Consider the following 23771-nt stretch of genomic DNA (forward strand, 5'->3'; position numbering starts at 1 on the left):
CTAATAAAGAGGAAATTCCTCAACACTTTCTTTCCCCAATCTCATCTCATTCACTTCATAGGGTTTTTTTTTATTTGCTATCCATTTTGTTGCAATCTAACCTTGAAAAGTGTGTGTTTATGTGTGTGTGTGTGTGTGTGTGTAGCATCTGTGGATAGTAAATTCTTAGTCTTTATCTATCTGGAAATGTCTTATAATCATTCATAGTATAGCTAGGTATAAAATTGTATGTTCTTTTTCTTCTGCACTTGCAAAACATTACTTTGTTGTTTTTGGCAAGTATTATTGTTGAGCAGAAACCTATTGCAATTCTAATTGGTTATTCCTTTCATGGGTAAAAATGTTTTTTCTCTCTGGTGGTGTTTAAGATGTTTCCTTAACATGCTGGAGTTTTACCATGATGTGATTGTGAATGGATTTATTATTTATCTTTATTGCATCTTTAATCTGAGGATGTGTGCTTCCTCAATTTTGTAAAGTTCTAAATCAACGCTCTTTTATAAATACTGTAAGTTCATGTATAATATATCACCACCATGTACAAAGGGGGCATGATATAACAGATGGCATGGTTAACTTTTGAACAAAACATTCAGATTATCCAATTTGTACTAAGGTTTTATTGTACTCTCTTGGTTAAAAAAGGGTTTATGCAAATTATGAATAAGGTTTCAGAGCTAACTGAACAAAAATTTGAAAGAAAGGGGTGTGTGTGTGTGTGTGTGTGTGTGTGTGTGTGTGTGTGTAGCATCTGTGGATAGTAAATTCTTGGTCTTTGTCTATCTGGAAAAGTCTTATAATCACTCATAGTACAGCTAGGTATAAAATTGTAGGTTATTTTTCTGAAAACAACTTGAATTACTAGAGTTTGTATTTGAAATCAAACAAAGTTAAATTTAATACTAATTGGGCCAAGCATTGTTTCTGATCTTTAATATTTAGAGTTTTTTTTTTTTTTTTATCAAAGTGCCCACATTTAATTTTCTTTAAAGATTTGAGTTCTTTAAGTTATAGCTTAAAAGTTTTCCCAAATTTGATTCCACAACCAATATCATCAAAAAGCAAAATAAATTTAGACTTTCCAAAGGCTTTATTCAGGCTCCTTGACTGGACACACATTGTTTATCATTTGCAGTTTAGAAAATAAAAAAAAAATTAAAAATAAAAAAAGATCTCTGTACCTGTGGGCCTGTAGGTCCCCTTTGGCCATGAGCTGCCTATAGTAGGGAAAAAAGTAGATATCATTAACCCTGAAAAATTCTTTTTAAAGTTTAACTTAGTAACAGAACCCTTGGGGCATTGACATTAAAACAAAAAGTTACCACATTTTGCTTTAAATTACCCACTGCACCATGAAAGCAAAATATTGCCAACTCTGAATTTCTATCCTGGGGCAATAGATGAATAAAACCATAGACAATGTAAATCTATACATACTGGTTGGAACAGATTGTGGTCAGTAATTCATCTTCTACTAAATTACTACTAGAACTTACCATAAGCACCAAAATTGGCTGACTTGAATTGTATTTCTTTTCATTTTTCCAAAGTGCTACCAAGTAAGCCAGAAATTAAGTGTAGTAATGGCCAAAAGTCAGGAAGCCAGAGGAAACACTAGGAGAATTCATGAACATTATTATAGATTGATTTCAGAAGCTAATGACAGAAAAACTAATTTTATCCCTCTTCCCCTTCAAGAAGTCAGATAAGCTTACCTGTCAAAAATGAAAAATCAACTTTAGAATTCAAGATTACTCAATTCAGTATGTTAAGAAAATACTTGATCAAAAAAGTGGCTAGACTAAATGGATTTTTCCTACTACTCTTATGTATAAAGTGAAAATCTGAATATTTCTAGATCAATATTTCATAAACATGGGAAACAAGAGACTAAGACATTTTATTGTCTAAGTCAGATTATAGAATGACTGATATCCAGGATTTGTAAAATTCAATATATATGACATTTTTGTGATGGAAATTTATTTGAGATAGTCAAGTCAAATTTTTATGTGAGGCTGGTCTTGAAAATTTTAAATTCTTCTAATTATATTTCAGTCAAGATCTCTTGTTATTTAGGAAATAGACTATGTGTCTGGGGATATGATTAGAGGCCTATTTCTTTAACACCGAATGATGAATGTCAAAATGTCCATATCAGAGGGATGAAAAGCAGTTTTCTCTACTCCTTTCACACAAGGGTTTATCTTTTCTGGTTCAATTCACATCAGTTTCATTCAGAAAAATATCTATCCAACATCTACTATCCACAAAGTATATAGGATGGGAACCATAGGATCATAAAGGTGACATACAGTCCTTGACCTCAGAAGACAGTGGGGAGGAGATAAATGCTACAAGTATTTACAAGGCAGAATATATCAGATGCCATAAGAAAGGGGAAGACAGAAATATGGGTTTCTTCCAATTGAAAAATGACTTTATAGACATTTCTCCAAAGAAGAAAAACAGATGGCCAACAGGCACATGAAAAGATGCCCAATATCACTAATTACTAGAGAAATGCAAATCAAAATTACCATGAGGTACACTTCACACCATTGGATCATAGAGAAAGCAAGGGAATTCCAGAAAAACATCTACTTCTGCTTTATTGACTCTCCTGCAGCCTTTAACTGTGTGGATCACAACAAACGGTAGAAAATTCTCAAAGAGATGGAAATACCAGAGCATCTTACCTGCCTCCTGAGAAATGTGTATGCAGGTCAAGAAGCAACACTTAGAACTGGACATGGAACAATGGACTGGTTCCAAATCAGGGAAAGAATATTTCAAGGCTGTATATTGTCACCCTGCTTATTTAACTTCTATGCAGAGAACATCATGGGAAATGCTGGGGTGGATTAAGCACAAGCTGGAATCAAGAATGCTGGGAGAAATATCAATAACCTAAGACAAACAGATTACACCACCCTTATGACAGAAAGTGAAGAGGAACTAAAGAGTGTCTTAATGAAGGTGAAAGAGGACAGTGAAAAAGCTGGCTTAAAACTCAACATTCAAAAAGATAAGATCATGACATTCAGTCACATCACTTCATGGCAAATAGTTGAGCAAACAATGGAAACAATGACAGACTTTATTTTTGGGGCTCCAAAATCACTGCAGATGGTAACTGCAGCCATGAAGTTAAAAGATGATTGCTCCTTGGAAGAAAAGTTATGACCACCCTAGACAGTGTATTAAAAAGCAGAGATATTACTTTGTTGACAAAGGTCCATGTAGTCAAAGCTATGGTTTTTCTAGTAGTCATGTATGGATGTGAGAGTTGGACCATAAAGAAGGCTGAATGCCTAAGAATTGATGCTTCTGAACTATGGTGTTGGATAAGACTCTTCAGAGCCCCTTGGATTGCAAAGAGATCAAACCAGTCAACCCTGAAGGAAATCAATCCTGAATATTCATTAGAAGGACTGATGATGGAGCTTTGGCCACCTGATGGGAAGAGCCGACTCACTGGAAAAGACCCTGATGCTGGGAAGACTGAAGGCAAGAGGAGAAGGGGACGACAGAGGATGAGATGGTTGGATGGCATCACTGACTCAATGGACATGAGTTTGAGTAAGCTCTGAGAGATGGTGAAGGACAGGGAAGTCTGATGTGCTGCAGTCCATGGGGTTGCAGAGTCAGACACGACTGAGTGACAGCAACCACCACTTCACACCAGTCAGAATGGCCATCATTAAAAAAATCTACAAATAACAAATGCTGTGGAGGGAGACTGTGGAGAAAGGCTGTCGAGAATAGGAAACCCTCCTACACTGTTAGTGGCAATATAAACTGATGCAGCTACTACGGAGAACAACACAGAGTTTCCTCAAAAAACTAAAAACCAAGTTGCCAGATGATCCAGCAATCCCATTCCTGGGCATATATTTAGACAAAACTATAAATTCAAAAGCATATGTACCCCAATGTTCACTGTAGCCCTATTGATAATAGCCAAGACATGGAAGTGACCTGAATGCCTATTGACAGATGCACAGAGAAATATGTGGTACATACATACAGTGGAATATTAGCCATAAAAAAAAGAATGAAATAATGCCATTTGTAGCAACATGGATGGACTAGAGATTATCATACTAAGTGAGGTAAGTCAGAAAAAGAAAGACAAATACCATACAACATCATTTATGTGTGGAATCTAAAACTGGAGACAAATGAAGATATCTGTGAAACAGAAACAGACTCATAGGCATAGAGAATAGACTCATGGTTGCCAAGGGGGAAGGCATATGGGGGGAGTGATGGACTGGGAGTTTGGGATTAACAGATGCAAACTATTATATATAGAATGGGTAGAGAATAAGATCCTATTTTATAGCACAGGGAACTATATTCAATATCCTGTAATAAAGCATAATGGACAGGAACATGAAAAGGAATATATATATATATACACACACATATACATATAACTGAATCACTTTGCTATACAGCAGAAACTAATACAACTAACTGTATTTCAACAAAATAAAGTAAAACCTCTAAAAAGTAAAAGAGTTGGCCAACATCTGTCATCATGGGTGGCTTGAAGTTGTGGTCATTTTTGTTAATTCACTTTAAATTTCTTTTATTGTTTTTGGTGAGTTGCATAGAAGTGGAGTAGTATAAAAAAAAATCCTCTGACTTTACTATCTTTAGGTGGAACTCTAATTTTACTTCTGAATGACACTGCTGAATCTATAACTCAAGAAGGGACCATATTTCTCAGGAGCTGTGTGGTTTAGCTAATACATGGTGATATTGCCTTATCCTCCAGAGAGATTATAGCCTGTATAAAATAAGAAAAATACATCTCCCATGCCAGGATTTTTTGGACGATATTCTTTAAGTTCAAAATATTTTCCTGGGGTATGTAAACTGGTGACACCCTTTTAGAAAGTCAAATAAATAGCCAATGTACTTTTAAAAATCTTTAGATGCACTTTAAGGGCTTTCCCAACAATTAAATTCTGCAGGTTTTAAACATAATCCCTGTTCTTATTTTTCTCTGTCTTACAAAAAAGAAAAGTATGTTCCAACATATAAAAACATTTTCCTGTTGTAGTATAATAGCTGGTTTTATGAGCTTCTGCTCAGAAAATACAATGCATAATAATGTAATGTGTTAAACTAGTTTTTATTTGTCCTCAAATTTAAAACATTAAAATTATATTAGTTTCAGATGTACAACGTAATGATTCCATATATGTATATATTGCAAGAAGACCATCATTCAGCTAATAAATCTAGTTAGCATCTATCACTACATGTAGTGGGTGGGGAGGGATGAAGGAAGTTGGAGAAGTCTGGATAACGAAATAAAGAATGGAAAGAATATGTTGCACAATGAGAAGAGACATTGGGTTCTAGTTTAGAACCCAATGCAGGCATTTAAGTATATTTTATTAAAGTTATATTTTCTTAATGGATAAAGATTTTATTTTAAAATGTCAATACTTTTCCAAGAAGTCAAACACAGAAACTCTTTTTAAAAACACCTACTGAAAAAAATAACAACAAAGACCCCCCCAAAGGTTTCATAGCAAGTGACCTAGTTTTGCTCTCAGATATGTTTTTATAGACATATATTACATACAATCTCTTTAGGAGTATGGAGTGTCCTCAAAATATATATATAGAAATATAGAAATGCTTATATCCTTAAATATATCCTTAAATTTTTATATCCTTAAATATAGAAATGCTATATCATCCAGAAATTCCACTTCTGCATATTTATCCAGAGGGAAAAAAACACGAACTCAAAAAGATATACCCACCATGTGTGTGTATGTACACATATACACACAGTGGAATATTATTCAGTCATTAAAAAGAAGGAAATCTTGCCACTTGGGACAACATGGATGGGCCTTGACGGCACTAGTGTTAGTTGCTCAGTCGTGTCTGACTCTTTGCAACCCCATGGACTGTAGCCCACCAGGCTCCTCTCTCCATGGGATTCTCCAGGCAAGAATACTGGAGAGGGTAGCCATTGCCTTCTCCAGGGGATCTTCCTGACCCAGGGATCAAACTCAGGTCTCCTGCATTGCAGGCAGCTTCTTTACCATCTGAGCCACCAGGGAAGTCCTGAAGGCATTACGTGAAGTGAAATAAATCAGAAAAAGACAAATACCCTATTATCTCACTTATATGTGGAATCTTAACAAAACAAATCAACCAACCAACTAAACTCATAGATACAGAGAACAGAGATGAGGAGTGGGGGGTGGTGTGAAATGGGTGGAGGGAATCAAAAGGCATAAACTTCCAGTTAGAAAATAAAGAAGTCATGGGATTTAATGTATAGCACGATAGGTCAGTTGGTAAAGAACCTGTCTGCAATGCAGGAGACCCAGTTCGATTCCTGGGTCGGGAAGATTCCCTGGAGAAGGGATAGGCTACCCACTCCAGTATTCTTGGGCTTCCCTGGTCGCTCAGCTGGTAAAGAATCTGCCTGCAATGTGGGAGACCTGGGTTCAATCTCTGGGTTGGGAAGATCCCCTGGAGAAGGGAAAAGCTACCCACTCCAGTATTCTGGCCTGGAGAATTCCATGGGCTAGTCCATGGGGTTGCAAAGAGTTGGACACGACGGAGCGACTTTCACTTCACTTCACTTCACATGGTAACTATAGTCAATAAGAGTATGTTGTTGTGTAATTGTTCCACTGTGTCTGACTCTTTTGAGACCCCAAGGACTGAAGCCCACCAGGCTCCTCCGTCCATGGGATTTCCCAGGCAAGAATACTGGAGCGGGTTGCCATTTCCTTCTCCAGGAGATCTCCCCGACCCAGGGATTGAACCTGCGTCTCCTGCATTGGCAGGCAGATTCTTTCCTGTTGAGCCACTAGGGAAGCCCAATAATACTGTATTGTATGTTTAAAAGTTGCTAAGAGAGTAGAAGGGCTTCCCTGGTGGCTCAGCGGCAAAGAATCCGCCTGTCAGTACAGGAGACACGGGTTTAATCCCTGGGTTAGGAAGACCCCCTGGAGAGGGAAATGGTAACCCTCTTTTGTATTTTTTTTTTCTTCTTCAGTATTCTTGCCTAGGAAATCTCATGAACAGAGAAGTCTGGTGGGCTACAGTCCATGGGATCATAAAAGAATTGGACACAACATAGCATCTACACAACAGAGTAGATCTTAAAAAGTTTTCATCACAAGAAAAAAAGAATCCTAACTATGTGTGGTGATGGATGTCAACTAGACTTACTAGCTGAATGGTGATCATCTTATAATACATACATACATGGAATCATTATGTTGTACATCTGAAACTAATATAATGTTATCTATCAATTATATCACAATAAAGTATATATTTATAACACTTAAAAATTTAGCACAAATAAAAACTAGTTCAATATACTGCATTTATTGTGCATTCTGTTTTCTGAAGAGGAGTTCAAAGAACCATATATTGTAGTTCATCCAAGAAAACATTTTTATATATCTTGGAACACATTCCTCTTCTTTGAGAGTAGAGAAAATGGAAAGGAGAACAGAGGACTCGCATCAGGACTGATTTTTCTAAGCACAGTCATAGAATTTGGCAGAGGAATGGAGTCTTGGACCTAAAACCTCAACTGGCCTAGTGAGCAGGCCAGACTGTGACTACTCTTCCCCTAGTTGGCTACCCTTTCGTTCTCCTTGCCCGGCACTTTCCTCCGATTTGGTCATTTCCCCTGCAGCCGGCACCGTCTGGCCTCAGCTTCAGGGCCCTTCCTGCATCCTTTGCCAGCTCCGCCCTGAGTCAGTTTCCCCAGGGTAGTAAGTCCCGGGGAACCGCCCCGCCATCAGCCATTTCATCACCCCAGTTCAGGCTCCCCCAGAGTAGGCCACTTTGTCTATGTGGGTCCTTACTGTCTTCCTTCTGGAGCCGGGAGTTCCAGGGGGGCCTGGCCAGCCTTTTCTTCCCTGTCAAAGGAACAGACAGCAGTTTGACAATAATGACGCAGCACTGACATGCGCGCTCCTCAACACTGGCTTCTTGTGCTCCCAGGAGGGTGGATGGGGACTCACAGGTTAGACTTACTATCCCTGAGGGATGAGGCCTTGACCCACCGGTCACAAACGGCACCTCTCTGCCAGTGTGATGTGGCCTCATCTGCTCATCACCACCGTCTAACTTGTGTTTGGGCTGTTAGTTAGAGTATTTCAACCAAACTGTCTCGATGTTGCTGCAGAATCATCCGTGTGATGGGATGGCTACCACTTGTGTGGATTTCTTTCTTGGGACTTCCTGTTCTGTCTGGCTAGCCTGTGTAACAGCCTAACTAGCACCCTAATCTGAATAAGATCTCCCAATACACAAGTCCTCCCAAGGTAGGAAAGGGGGGCATAGAGTCTATAACAAGACATACACTGGCCACTTAATATAAAAGGGCAGGTAACATTCTCTGGAGGTTTATGATGTAGCAGACTCTGTCACTGAATTCCCACATCCCTTTCCAAAGTAGGCTACTTGTCCAATTCTGAAGATGAGAAAACAGAGGCTTGTAGAAAGTAGCTGAGGCCACAGAGTCGCTAAGGAACAGAGCCTGAAATGAAGGCTAGGCCTTTTCCCAAAGGGCTTTCTCACAGGTGGAGTCACCAAAGAACTTCCTCACCATGAATCCAGTGACACACATTTTCCAGACAATTGTTTTCCTAAAATTCTGGAAAACAAGTTTACATGATCAGATTTAGATGTATGCTATCCCATAAGACTAATCTCAAGAGACTTGCCTTTAGAGTATGGCCTGTAGATATCTACCAGATCTTATTCTCTCTCTGCTCCTTTTTGTAAAAACATCAGGTACCATGTATAATATGATATCTTTTTAGGATATGTGTCCTCTGGATCCTGGGAAAGCCAGTTCTTTTGCTAGTGGTTTCTATCAGCTAGCCCTACATTTTAAATAAGAGGTTAGATCTTTGCATCAGATTCAGAAGAGAGAATGTGTCTTAAGTTCCAGCGTAGCAAATAAGAAAGAATAAAAAAAAAAATCTTTCTGCTTCTAAAAATAGATTTTCTGTATCAGGTATATTCACTCTGATTCCAAATTGTTTATACACATTTCATATTCTATCGCTAAAACCCTGAGCCCACCATTGTCACGTATTTACAAAGTTACTTCCAAAACCCCACAGTTACCTGTCTTCCAAGTTCTCCTTTCAAGCCCTTGGGTCCCTCTATGCTATTGTCAAATCCAGGAACTCCCTAAAAAATAGAAAATAATAGGCTTTGAACATTTCTCCTAAAACTGTGATATGGTTGTAACATACCTGGTCAGCCCCCAAAAAAGTGACGAGAAGGTTAATCCATTTGAAAGCAGAAGTACACTAAATTATAAATGGTTTATAAATGTCTTCTTTTCCTCCCAAGCTCTACATTAGCAGGAGAGCATGGAGACCTGAGGCGAGTGTGTGGGCCCAAGCAAGAGCCTGTGATGGAACACATGGCCGAGGAGGCAGGGAGACATGAGTTGTGTTTAGGGAAACTCCTATCCTGGGTCTGGAGGCATTTCCTTCTTGCTACTACCCTCTTTCTCTTAGCTTCTGACCTTCTTTCTTGGGGCCTCGGCAAGTTTATATTTGAGGGTTGGTAGATTTTACCCCCCATCCCCTGCCCTTGGGGAAGGCAAAGTTTTTTTTTTCATTTGTTTGTTTTATTTTTATTGAAGTCCAGCTGGTTTCCAACAGTGTGATAGTTTCAGGTGTACGGCAGAGTGATTCAGTTATATATATATATATATATATATAACTTCATGGGAAATAGATGGAGAAACAGTGGAAGCAGTGTCAGACTTTATTTTTGGGGGCTCCAAAATCACTGCAGATGGTGATTGCAGCCATGAAATTAAAAGACACTTACTCCTTGGTAGGAAAGTCATGACCAACCTAGATAGCATATTAAAAAGCAGAGAGATTACTTTGTCAACAAAGGTCCATCTAGTCAAGGCTATGGTTTTTCCAGTGGTCATGTATGGATGTGAGAGTTGGACTGTGAAGAAAGCTGAGCGCCAAAGAATTGATGCTTTTGATCTGTGGTGTTGGAGAAGACTCTTGAGAGTCCCTTGGACAGCAAGGAGATCCAACCAGTCTATCCTAAAAGAGATCAGTCCTGGGTGTTCATTGGTAGGATTGATGCTGAAGCTGAAACTCCAATACTTTGGCCACCTCATGGCAAGAGTTGACTTATTGGAAAAGACCCTGGTGCTGGGAAGGATTGGAGACAGGAGGAGAAGGGGATGACAGAGGGTGAGATGGCTGGATGGCATCACCAACTCGATGGACATGAGTTTGAGCAAGCCCCGGGAGTTGGTGATGGACAGGGAAGTGTGGTGAACTGCAGTCCCTGGAGCAAAGAGTTGGACACGACTGAGTGACTGAACTGAACCTAACTCAACTGAGTGAGACTGAATGAACTACTGATATTCACCACACTGATTCATCTCACAAGAATATACTTGAGTAAAAGAAGCGGGGAATGAAGAGTGTATCTTGTATAATTCCTTTGGAAGGTTCAATAATGGGTAAAACTAACTCATGGTCCTGAGACAGTGTGATTACCTTAGGGGGGCTGGTAGCGACTGAAGTACACATGAGGTGGTTTGGGGTTGTTCTACTCTTGTCTGATGTTCTGTTTCTTTACCTGAGTGGTGAGTACACAGGGTATTTATAGTCATCAAGCTGTGCATTTATAATGTCTGTGCTTTTCTGATGCATGTTACAGCTTAACAGGAAATTCAAGAGATCTAATGAATAGCATGGTGATTACAGACTGTGATACTGTATTATACACTTCAAAGTTGCTAAAAGACTAGGTTTTAAATGTTTTTACCACACAAAAAAAGTGATAATTATGTACGTGTTAAAGGACTTAGCTAACACTGTGGTAATCCTAGTATATAAATATATCAAACTAACCTGTTGTACATCTTAAACATATGCAGTGTTATATAGATATCACATTGTATACACAATTAAATCTCAATTTCGAAAGTTTTAATGAATGTTTAAAAAAACCTACAAAATCCTAATTCATTAAGGTTTTGAAGACTGATGTGTGGGTGATCAAAGTCCTAGAGTACTGATGTCCAACGGACTTGGCATATCCCCTAGGTTGTCATATGTCCTGTTTGTTTTGGTGTAGGTTATGCCTACTCAACTGGGTTGCATCCCCATTAAAGCAGGTATTTCTGGGTTCTACATTTTGCCTAATGTACTTTTAGCTGACTTGGACTCAAGGAAATGAAGCTAATATTCTCAATGGAGAAAGATTCTTGGAGAAGAGAAAAAAGAGATGGCTCCATTTCTTTCATCCTGTCCATATTTTGAGTTACCCTGAGGAAGATAATGGAATGGGGTGGAATTCCTTCATAGCTCTGAAGCACAAGGAAGTTCTGAAAATGTTTTCTCAAAAATTACATATGCAAATAGTGGCAAGACTGTCTCACTGTCCATACTTATCTTGTACATGACGAGTATCAGGCACAAGGGACTTGCTTTTAAAACTCTAAACAGATGTGCCCATGACGATTTCAATTCAGAACTGCTATGGTAGTACTTTAAAGTAGTGCTCCGCTTTCCCACCAGAAGCGCTGATGTGGAAATGAGCCCTGACGTGACATTAGTTTGCAGCCCCTCGGTCCAAGCACTTACTGGGTCTCCACGCAAGCCCTTTGCTCCATGGTCCCCAGAAATTCCTCTCTCTCCTGGGATTCCCTAAAGTCAACACAAAGGAGAAGAAGGACAAGAATTTTAAGTGACATTAATAAAAACAAGGAGCTTATCTTCTCCCTGATTTGAATTATTAAATGTTTTCCTACTAAAGTTATTTTGTAGAAAAGAGGAACAACCAGTAGTTTCAGACACCATGTGAATAATTTAAAAGTGGCCACAAATATTTGCCACAGTGGTGAACTCTATGTTCCAGACAGATTCATTGTCTTGTCCATCTTTTTTATAACTACTGTATGCACCAGGTATTGGTTTTATCCTTCTTTTGATGAGGCAACTGAGATTCAGAGAGGTTATCCATATTTGACTCCCTACCCCCGAGTTTGGGCGTGGTCAACACGTGGTCTATGTGTAAGATCTACCAGTGTCTCCATGAGAGTTCCAAGCCTAGGCCCCAAGGGGCCTCGGGAGAACTTGTGTATTTCTATTTGCTCCCTTGTGCTTCAGTCACGGCCATGAAAGGTCTTGGTCAACGTGGCCCGGCAGCTCTCTGCTCCCAGAGAAGAATAAGAGATAAGTGAAACAAGTCCCCCAGCCAACCTAGAGACACATGAACCAAGGTCAGCCATGCACTGCCTAGATCAGCTGAACTTCCCAGACACATCAGAAATTAATGTTTCTTGTTGCGTGCAGTTGAGGTCTTCTGATTATCCTAAAACACTTTCATCCTAGCTGACAGATACACCTGGTGTAGCTGTCTTACTGTTAGTCACACCTTGAATTCCCAGTGCAGTTTCTACGTTGTCCTTTTATTGAATGCCTACCTGGGCTCCTTCATTGCCTTTCTCTCCTTTTGCTCCAGGAAGACCCCTGTCACCCTAAAACACAGAGAACAATAAACTCAAATTCTCATTTCCTTAATAAGAACTAGCTCAGAGGGTTTTCATGATACAAAGAAAAGGTTCTACCTGTTCTCCATTTAACCCATCAATTCCACTTTCCCCAACTTCTCCCTGAAAAGACAGATGTGGTCAGAATACAGTGCATTGCATTTACGTGGAAAGAAGCCAGACACCAAATAAAAAGTCTAATTTTGGGTTCTATATACACGCTCTTTGCTGGGCTGGCCCTGAGTCATATTAAAGATTACTGAGTCATACAGATTGTCAACCAATAATAAACATTGCCTGCAATAAAAGGCATTAGTAAACAAAATGAAATGATCAGCGATAAAAAGGAAGGTCAACAAAGCTTCATTTGTACAATCTACTGGTTAATCACCTCAAAAAGAAAAGTATTTCTAGGTAACAACAGATGGGCAGATAAATGATGTTTGGTTCCATACCTCCTGTCCATTTAGTCCCCTGCTTCCCTGAAAATAGAAAGGACAGTGGGGGTTAGTGTAGGAAAAGGAATTAACGTGGGGAAGACTTCACAGTGTTTATGCAATCCTTACCTTAGGGCCTTTGGCACCGAAGCATCCTTTAGTACCTTGTTCCCCCACAGGTCCACTGGCTCCTCTTTCTCCCTAAGGAAGAGCACATACTCAGATGAGCTTTTCCTATTGTCATCTGGAATCTGTCTCAGAAATCTGACAACCTTTGTGTTGGATAAAAAAAAAAAAAGTGCAACTGCTCATGGGTTTATAACCCAGAATTCATGCTTATAAAAACTGAGAGTGGAAGTAAATCAGAGCTACTCTGATGACAACCCTCTGTGTGGGATCCCACCTGGATACTCTCCAGGGTGGGGTAGGATCTAAATAAAACAGACAGAAAATGGCTGGCAGCTAAAATGCATTCTCAAGATTTCAGAAGACATTCCGGGAACAGACAGTGAAGAATTGATGAGACATCGGAGCAGGATGCTCTAGGTATGATCTAAGCAAGGGGCAGATTTCTTGACCAAATTCCTTCCTTTTCTTTCTATCTTTAACCCAAATCCACTCCTGCGATCCTTGTCTTGGTAATCCCACCAGCCGGTGCAGTCTTGTGAGCTGAAACAAGGATGTCATCCTCAGCCATTCTCCCTGCAAGTGATCACCAAGGTATGTCCATTCAACCTCCTTAACATATCTATTCACACTGCCCTAAACTTTGTCCTGCACCTGCTGCTTGACACCTGCCCCCTATCTTGTCATCCTCCATGATGTTGCCTGAGCATGCTTTCTAAACCCATGCCCTAGCCATTTTTAATCCTATGTTTGAACATCATAGAAACAGTGGAAACAGTGACAGACTTTATTCTTTTGGGCTCCAGAATCACTGCAGATGGTGACTGCAGCCATGAAATTAAAAGACACTTGCTCCTTGGAAGAAAAGTTATGACCAACCTAGATAGCATATTAAAAAGTAGAGATGCTACTCTGCCAACAAAGGTCTGTCTAGTCAAGGAAATGGTTTTTCTAGTAGTCATGTATGGATGTGAGAGTTGGATTATAAAGAAAGCTGAGTGCCAAAGAATTGATGCTTTTGAACTGTGGTGTTGGAGAAGACTCTCAAGAAGACTCCCTTGGTCTGCAAGGAGATCCAACCAGTTCATCCTAAAGGAAATCAGTCCTGAATATTCATTGGAAGGACTGATGTTGATACTTTGGCCACCTGATGTGAAGAACCGACTCATTTGAAAAGCCCCTGATGCTGGGGAAGATTGAAAGCGGGAGGAAAAGGGGACGACAGAGGATGAGATGGTTGGATGGCATCACCAACTCAATGGCCATGAGTTTAAGTAAACTCTGGGAATTGGTGAGGGGTAGGGAGGCCTGGCGTGCTGCAGTCCATGGGGTCACAAAGAGTCAGACATGACTGAGCAACTGAACTAACTAAACATCATTAAGTGATGCCCATCAACTGGAAGACACCTCCAAGTCTTTCTCAGAGTATTCAAGACTCCCAGAACTCTGGATCTTGAAATATAATCTCCTCTCACTGTGTCCTGGATACTGGCCATGTTGACCATATGTCATTCTGCAAACACACAATTCTCTGACTCAGTTACACACCCTTGATCACACTTTTCTCCCTGTAGTAGAATATTCTCCCCGGGGCTCTTAGCCTGGAGAAAGTTCTATCTTTCCTCAGATGCCACCCAAGCATTACCCCCTGTCTGCAGCCTTCCTCCCAGGCTGTCACCTGAGGCTGTTCGGTATTTGCACTTCCACACCCTATCGCATTGCACCTCATATACCTCTAGCAGAGTCCTCGTGTATAACAACTAGACCTACTGCTTCTCATTTGTCTTTCCACTAGTCTGGAATTTACCTGAGATAGGAGCAATCTTTTTTTTTTTTTTTTCTTTTTTATTTCTGTGGTCTAAAGCACTGTGCCTGGCACATGGAGAGATGCCTTAAGATGCATTTGTTAAATGAATGCTGAGTGCATTTATGATGAGGTCTTTGATAAATAATGTGATAAACTGTAAGATGCTTAATATACACTTAGTTAATGGATGGAAGGAAGGAGAGAAAGAAGGAAGGAAAGACAAATGGATGAATAGATGCAAGAAAGGGCAAGGTCCTTGATAAACAGTGTGGTGAGTGGGTTTACTCATGCAGAATGGAAGGGGGAAAGGGCAGTGATTTGACTCTCCGAGTGAAAAAGAGAAGTTTTTCATTGAGTTGATTATACAGTGTTGGTGGATAGTCCAAGAGGGGACAGTAGGTTAATAAAACACTGGTGACCTGGAAAAACCTCAGACTTTGCGAGTGAATCCTTAGAACTTGACTTTTCTCGCTTCCTTCTGAATTGACACAAATGATTTCATAGCGTAGATACGTTCTTAGGAATAGATGGAGCTGGAAAAAACCTTGACTTACAGCAGTGCCCTCCTCTCCCAAGTAGCCTTCACTGCCTTTAAAACCTGGAAGTCCCTGGGAATAAGGAAAGGAAGAATACGTTAGCCCTCCATAGACCAAAACTCAGAGGTAATCAAGCAAGAATTCCTCAACTTCACAGTTTTACTTTATGTAAAATAGTATGAGTTTGCAAAATACAGTCCTCTCCCTCCACAAACTAAGCTGCATTTACACACATAAAAACAAATGGAATTTTGAGACAAGTATCCAGATAACTCAAGGGTGGGTGTGTGAGAAACATATTTTCCATAGCTCTCTCTGGGGTTTAGAGCTAGGGTTTATAGAACTAGAGTTTTTTTCCTAGACAAACATTCAATGAACACAGCTATATTTGCCCCTGACGGGCTAGAATTATCCTCTTTTCATTAAAAATTCTTTTTGAGGATTTATGCTACATGTAAAATAGACCACACATATTTCTTTCCATTTTTCCTGATACCTGTTTAAAAAAATTCTACCATTCTCTGTACATGAAGTCAAAGGATTCAGAAAATAATTAGTCCAAAAACTTTCTTCAGAGAGACAGCCATGGTGATTTGGAAGTTACAGTGCTATCTATAAATTACCCAAAATCAAACACACATGTACATAAGTAGTACTGAAATTGTTAAACACACCCATAGTATGTTTATGCATATTTGAACATTCCCTCAAAGCCCAAATCATATTTTCACATAAGGGTACATTAACTTCTTTGGGTTAGGAAATATATGAATCTGTTGTTAGTTACTGTTTTTAGACTTGGTCTGTTTTTACTTACATATTTCTGGCAGTATTTTGGTCTGGGTAGAGCTGAATGAAACATCTTAGCATCTCTTGCTGTGACAGGGTGATCTGATCTAGCTTTTCAGCAGACTACACAACTTATTCCCCATGTGATTTAAATGACTCTGCAGCCATTAAAAATGGAAATTAAAATGACTCCTTAGTATTTAGGAGGCTTTCATTATTCAACACAAGAGATCCCAGTTGGTTTTTCTGCATCTTGTCATCACTGCCAGGACACTGGATAATCAACAATCTAGGCAGTTTCTGTCTCTCTCTCTTTTTTTTCTTTTTGGCTATTCCGCCTGGCATGTAGGTCAAAACTATGCTCCCTCAGTGGAAACATGGACTCATAACCACTGGACTGCCAGGGAGGTCCCATCAGCAGCTTTTCTCTTGATGCTTGTATAAAAAGGTTTTTTAAAAGACTCCAATTTAGAAAACCAAGAAGAAGCCTATCTAATTGGACATATAAGCAGCATGATAAATGGTTACCTCAAAGGCTCTACCTAGGAGCCCTTATTTCTATCTAAACCAGTTTCTGAAAAACATACTATATTCAAGTAAAGTGGGCCACTGTTGCAACTAAAATCACCGTTTTCCCTGCTGGTCCAGGGTCTCCCCTTGTGCCATCTCCTCCAACGCACTTGCAGAATAAACAGCAACATGTCCTTTCCGCAACATTGACCTTGAGGAGGGTAGGAATACATTACATTTGATGGTTTCACTGCCCAAATCACACTCACACACAAGCTCAAGATGCTCTAGAGAGGATGAAGGAGACCGTCTTTACCTTTCATCTTTCCTTCTGTGATCTGCATTCTCTACCAAATGAGGAACTCCGAATCAACTCAAAGATGTTTTTGTGTTCTCAAAAAGGCATCAGTTTAGCCACAGCTGACTCACTGCATGCTAATTTATTAATGGGATCTCCTGTGCCCACACCATCCCAACATTGACCATGGTATTTTTAATTATCCTGTATAATGCTGTCCCTAATAGTTTGTTCAATAAAAAGAATACATGTTGGTTTTTTTTTTTCCTTTTCCTGTTTTGTGAAATATTTGTATGCTGGAGAATTTAGACAACTGTCCACTGTCACATTGCTTGGCATGGAGTTCAATGGTCAACACTTCTAGAACAGTTTATGTGGGACAGGATTTCAAAGACAACAATTACGTGTTCAACATTCAGAAGCACTTGCTGTATAGGGTGGGCACATGAAGAGATTTTATACTCTGGTTACATTTTATACTCTGACCAAAAAACATATTATATATTTTTAAAATTTGAGTGAATTTCATCCTGGGCCTAGTTAGTCATCCCCTGAAAAATTGACATAGTCCATCACATTTGGGGGGCTTCTCTGGTGACTAAGTCAATAAAGAATCCGGTGACCCTGGCTCGTTTCCTGGGTTGGGAAGAACCCCTGGAGAAGGGAATGACAACCCACTCTAGTATTCTTGCCTGGAGAACAATTAACCCATAAGATTTATTTTAAGGAAACTTCTGTCTGCAACAAATACTGTGCTTTGCCTCAGTGGGGTAGAATCAATTTCTGTGTTGAGAAGTTTCCATCAAAATTCTAGTGTGATGAAAAATGAAAATATTTTGCTATAACCATTTCACAATTTCTCCTCTAAATTGTTTCTTATTATATACTGTTTCTTTTCTGATATTAGAAAATTCTCTGTTTCTTCCCCCGTAAACCTCAAAAGACCCAGTAAAACTTGAAATGTGTGAAACCAAACAACAACAACAACAAAATGGATTCTGTGATTTCGTATTAGATGATATCAATTTTCTTTGGATCACTAACATCCTACAGCATAGTTTACTATTAACATTAAAATGGGCTATTTCTAAAATTAAACATTTCTTATACAGTACTGCATTTATGTGATATCTAAAAGCTATAACCTTGTTTGAAGAATAACTTCCTCCCTCTATGAATTACCAATTTTACATTACAAATTCCAGAGACAGAAAAAAAATTTGTAAAATAGACACCATTTTCCCATGTAGAAAGGAATTACAGCTAAACTTCCACATTAAGTTACAACGAAACTTCTATATTGTTTAAGCAATTATTTGTACATAATTACTACACTGAACACACTGTTCAAATATCTATATGCAAGATCTATTGTCAGAAGGTAGCAGGAGAATGGATAAAGAAGCTGTGGTACTTATATACAATGGAATATTACTCAGTCATAAAAAGGAATGCATTTGAGTCAGTTCTAGTGAAGCGGATAAACCTAGAGCCTATTATACAGAGTGAAGTAAGTCAGAAAGAGGACAACTAATATCATTTATTAATGTATATATACAGAATATAGAAAGATGATACTGATGAACCCATTTGCAGAGCTGCAATAGAAACACAGACATACAGAACAGATTTATGGACATGGGCAGAAGGCAAGAAAGCAGACAGTGGGATGTATGGAGAAAGTTAATATGGAAACATATGCATTATCATTATGTAAGCTAGACAGCCAATGGGAATTTGCTCTATGACTCAGGGAACTCAAATCAGGGTTCTGTAACAACCTAGAAGGGTGGGGAGGGAGGTTTAAGAGGGAGAGGACATAGGTATGTATACCCATAGCCGATTGACATTGATATTTGGCAGAAACCAACACAGGAGTGTAAAGCAATTATCCTTCAATTAAAAATAAATAGAGCTTCCCTGGTGGCTCAGACGGCAAAGAATCCGCCTGCAATGCGGGAGACCTGGGTTTGATCCCTGGGTTGAGAAGATCCCCTGGAGAAGGAAATGGCAACATACTCCAGAATTCTTGCCTGGAGAATCCTATGGACAGAGGAACCTGGCAGGCTACACACAGTCCATGGGGTCTCAATAGTCGGACACAACTTAGCCACTAAACCACCACAAAAATAAATAAATTTAATTATAGAAAAGAAAGTAGCAGGGGCTAGCACCTTATTGGGAAGTGTCTTGATATGCTGATTACAGATTTTATAAATTATAAGCAAATTGCAAATTTTCACTCATTAAAGGTGAAAGTAGTCATAGATAACTTGAAAACCTTCACCAAGCTAGTTTGAACTCCTGTATGTTTCAGGATTGTGATGCATCTTATCTAGGGGTTAGGTTCTAAAAATAGACCATAAGGCAAAAATTCCCATCAGTCAAGACAACTTTTAAACATCTTTTTGTCGTAAAGTACGACACAGCAGGTCCATCATCATGTCACTAGTTTTTCTTCCAAGGTTGGAACAGATGTTCTTTTTTCAATTGAACTCTATGGAATCAGCTCTATTCACAGGCCATTTGCAGAGAAAACACCTATCTTAAACAGCAGAATCATATTCAGTGTGGTGAATTTTGGTATTTAGTATTTGCAAGGAATGTGAAAACTGGCTGACTGGGGGATCAGCCAAGTCACTCTTACGGCTTAGCCACCCTTTGGTAGTATATTTATTGACTGTAATTTGGGCAGGATTATAGGTGCTATTTAGTTTCTTCTTCCTTCTTTTTTTTCTCTTGGCCAAGCATATAAATTAAACATGCTTTCAGACATAGAGAACAAACTTATGGTTTCCAAAGAGGAAAATTGTGGGGGAGGTATAATAAGGAGTTTGGGATTAACATATACACACTACTATATATAAAACAGATAACCAACAAGGACCTACTGTATAGCACAGGGAACTATACTCAATACTTTGTAATAACCTATAAGGGAAAAGAATCTGAACAAGAATATGTGTATATATGTATAGATATATATAGATATATCCATATATATGGATATATAATGGACCTAGAGATTATTGTACTAGGTGAAGTCAGACAGAGAAAGACAAATGCCATATGATATGACTTACATGTATAACTGAATTACTTTGCTGTAACCTGAAATTAATACAATGTTATAAATAAACTATATTTTGATAAATAAATAGAGAACAATAACAAAAAGAAGCATGGTTTGACACTGCTCTACGATATGATGTTTCTTTCAAAACACCCCCTCGTTTTGGCTTTTCACAAAATCAGAAAAGCCTGGTTCTACTCCCAAATGAACAAAATTCGTTCACATTCATAAGCCTAAATATGAACCTTATATACAAAACAAATAGAAAATTTAAACTCATGGGCCTTTTCTGAATAACTCACCAGGTGCTTTGACAATTGGCTCCCAAGATCCCTCATCCCGAGAGTGAGCTGTGTCTTGTACTCAAATCCTTTCCCAAATTCAATGTACAGAAGATCAGCCAGGTCACTGGAACTGGTGGGTCCATCCAGAGCAACAGTGATGAGGGCGTTCAGACCTAGCCAGCACAGTCAACAATTCTCCAGTTAAGGAGAGTATGGCTACTTTAACCTCTTTGCCTATGTATGAAAGTTGCTATTCCAGGAAGCCAGTTGCAAGAGGAACCCTCATTTTACAGTTCATTCTCCCCCACCACACATTGTAAAACTGACAAGTGACAAGATCATCACTAGGGAACAAAAGAACTTCCATTTTTCAAAACTAATTAGGTTGGAGAATAATTTATATAATATATTATAACAGATCCTTGAGGTCTCTCATGACTTAAAGTAAAATAGTGAATTAAAAGACTCCACAGAGAAAAGGGAAGCCTCCTACACTGGTGGTGCAGCCACTACAGAAACCATTACAGAGGTTCTTCCAAAACTATAAACAGAGCTATCACACGATCCAGCAAGCCCACTCCTGGGCATATATCCAGACAAAACTATCATTCGAGAAGATGCATGTACCCTGATGTTCACGGCAGCACTATTCACCACAGCCAAGACATGGATGCAAACTATCCATCAAGAGATGAATGGATAAAGAAGGTGTGCTACATAGAGTATGTATATTACTCAGTCATAAAAAAAGAATGAAATAATGCCATTTGCAGCTACATGAATGGACCTGGAGATTACTGTACTAAGCGAAGTCAGACAGAGAAAGACAAATGCCATATGATATCACTTATATGTGGAATCTAAAATACAATACAAATGAACTTATTTACAAAACAGAAACAGACTCTATGCTTGAGTCTTCACAAACATAGAAAACCAATTTATGGTTACCGAAGGAGAGAGGAAGTGGGGAGGGATAAATTAGGACTTTGGGATTAGCAGACAAAAACTACTATATATAAAATAGACAACAAAGTCCTACTATATAGCACAAGGAACTGTATCCAGTACTCTGTAACAGACCATAACAGGAAAGAATTTGAAAAGGATTGCATCTCTATATATCTGAATCACTTTGCACTATGCCACAAACCAACACATTGTAAATCAACTATATTTAATAACAGTAATAAGGAGTCCACAGAGCATACTAAAGCACAGAGGAATTCATATGTCAAGAATGTAAGTATTCTAAATTTTTGTCACTTGAAAGGGAGGTCCTTGGAGCAGCAGTGGTGCCTTCATCTGGAAGCTTATCAGAAATGCAGAATTTCAGGCCCCATCCAGACCCGCAGAATCAGAATCTATATTTTAATAAAATCTCCAGGTGATTCACATGCACATTAAAGCTTGAGAAGCGTAAGTCTAAATCACAATCCGGCTGGAATTACACGTACAAGAGACAGTTAAAGGTCTCTTGTAAGGCAATTTGGAGCAAATGTCATAAAACCAACCAGAGCTGTGACTCATAGACTCTGGAAGTTTATAGATCAACACATTTCAAAGAAAACTTTTAGAGACTAAGAAAGGGTTGACTTATTTTATAAAGGACATTAAATGGTGATAGTAATAAGCCAGGCAATCATTAGGGTGGAGGTAACCATGCAACAACTGTGCTCTCATTTATTGATAATTACACATAGTAATTGTTGGCTAAGTGCTTTACATGCATTATCTTATTTTTAAGATATAAATACAACATTATAGGCAAGTATGATTACAGCTCTATTTTACAGATGAGCAAAGGTTTTCACCCAACAGCATGACTCCAAAGCTTACACTCAAAGGACATTTTAATAACAAAAATGTACTAAGGACTTAATAATAAAGGCCAGTCCTAAAGTTGGATAAATTTAGTTTTATGAAAACATAACTATTTGGCATACCTTTTCTCGCTTTATTAGGGATAGGTGAAGAATTCTTTGAATGGGACTTAAAAACCAATGGATCAGAATAAAGAATATTCAAGGACTTGGCAGAGTCAAGAGTGCTTTCTTATATAAGTTTCTATATGACTTTGAGAGGAAAAGGAGAATGAAGAAAACGCAGTTTCAGGGATACAGTGGGGAGGCTCAAGTTCTACAATCGGCAAACAATGTGGTTGCTGACACGAACTAAAGGAAGAAATACCAAAGAACAGGGTGACTAACCTGTCCTAGTTTGCCGGAACTTTCCTGGTTTTAGTGCTAACAGTCTCTGGTTTGTCTCAAGCAAACAAAGACAGGTCACTTCCAAGAGTGAGAATGATGGGGAGAAGCGGGATCGGGGCTGGGAGAGGCCATGAAGAGCACCAAGTTCATCAACTGGTGTCTAATGATCAAAAGGAGGCATGCCAGGGGTTCTATCTAGAAGGGGAAAAGATCTCACATCTGATATTTCTTCTAAGTCCCAAGAAAGGTAGAAGTTTAAGAGTTATGAGAACCATGGGGTTGTTGATTTGCAGGAAGTACGCATATAACTATAATTTGTAACTCAGGTTTCCCTGGTGGCTCAGTTGGTAAAGCATCTACCTGAAATGTGGGAGACCCGGGTTTGGTCCCTGGGTCAGGAAGATCCCCTGGAGAAAGAAATGGCTACCCACTCCAGTATTCTTGCCTGGAAAATCCCATGGACAGAGGAGCCTGGTAGGTTATAGTCCATGGGGTCGCAGGAGTCAGACATGACTGAGCGACTTCATTTTCTTTCACTTTCACTTTTCTCAGGACAGAGGACTCCAATCCTGATCTTTTCGGACTCATCTGGTTCATATGATCTTAAACATAAGTGTTTTCACTTCTCTGGTGGCTCAGACAGTAAAGCGTCTGCCTACAATGCGAGAGACCTGGGTTCAAGCTCTGGGTTGGAAGATCTCCTGGAGAAGGAAATGGCAACCCACTCCAGTATTCTTGCCTGGAAAATCCCATGGATGGAGGAGCCTGGTACGGGTCACAAAGAGTTGGACATGACTGAGCAACTTCACTTTTTTCAATTCTTAAAAAATGAATTAAGAAAAAGAAGCTTTCAAAAACTGGGAGAATAAAGAATCAGTGAGTAGATTCTAGAGTACTGGATTTTTTACAGTGAAAAAACTGATTCAAACTCCAATCTACAGTACAGTTCAGTTCAGTTCAGTCGCTCAGTCGTGTCCGACTCTACATGGATTAGTTATAAAGTGACATCCATCCTGAGCATCCTTTCCTCCTGGTCTCCTCTTATTCCACGGTGATGGCTCAGTTTACACATACAGAGTCTGGGGCCTCAAGTTAGAGAGGCTCTCCTGGGTTAACAGATGAAGGGCCCAGCATCAACT

General features: G+C 39.2%; 1 protein-coding gene across 1 annotated transcript in view; it reads right to left on the bottom strand.

Moving 5' to 3' along the window:
- The window catches only part of COL6A6 (collagen type VI alpha 6 chain), a 147042-nt gene that overhangs the window by 56791 nt on the left and 66480 nt on the right, over positions 1–23771 (bottom strand). The window contains exons 11-21 of the mRNA XM_043474750.1: positions 20441–20595; positions 16886–16978; positions 15487–15540; positions 13129–13200; positions 13018–13044; positions 12641–12685; positions 12497–12550; positions 11655–11717; positions 9145–9210; positions 7872–7925; positions 1182–1217 (exon numbers count right to left, since the gene is read on the bottom strand). Coding sequence (XP_043330685.1) covers positions 1182–1217; positions 7872–7925; positions 9145–9210; positions 11655–11717; positions 12497–12550; positions 12641–12685; positions 13018–13044; positions 13129–13200; positions 15487–15540; positions 16886–16978; positions 20441–20595 — 719 coding nt within the window. The remainder of the gene's footprint in view (positions 1–1181; positions 1218–7871; positions 7926–9144; positions 9211–11654; positions 11718–12496; positions 12551–12640; positions 12686–13017; positions 13045–13128; positions 13201–15486; positions 15541–16885; positions 16979–20440; positions 20596–23771) is intronic.

The sequence above is a fragment of the Cervus canadensis genome, chromosome 7, assembly GCF_019320065.1.
Source record: "Cervus canadensis isolate Bull #8, Minnesota chromosome 7, ASM1932006v1, whole genome shotgun sequence".
NCBI classification, from domain to species: Eukaryota; Metazoa; Chordata; class Mammalia; order Artiodactyla; family Cervidae; genus Cervus; species Cervus canadensis.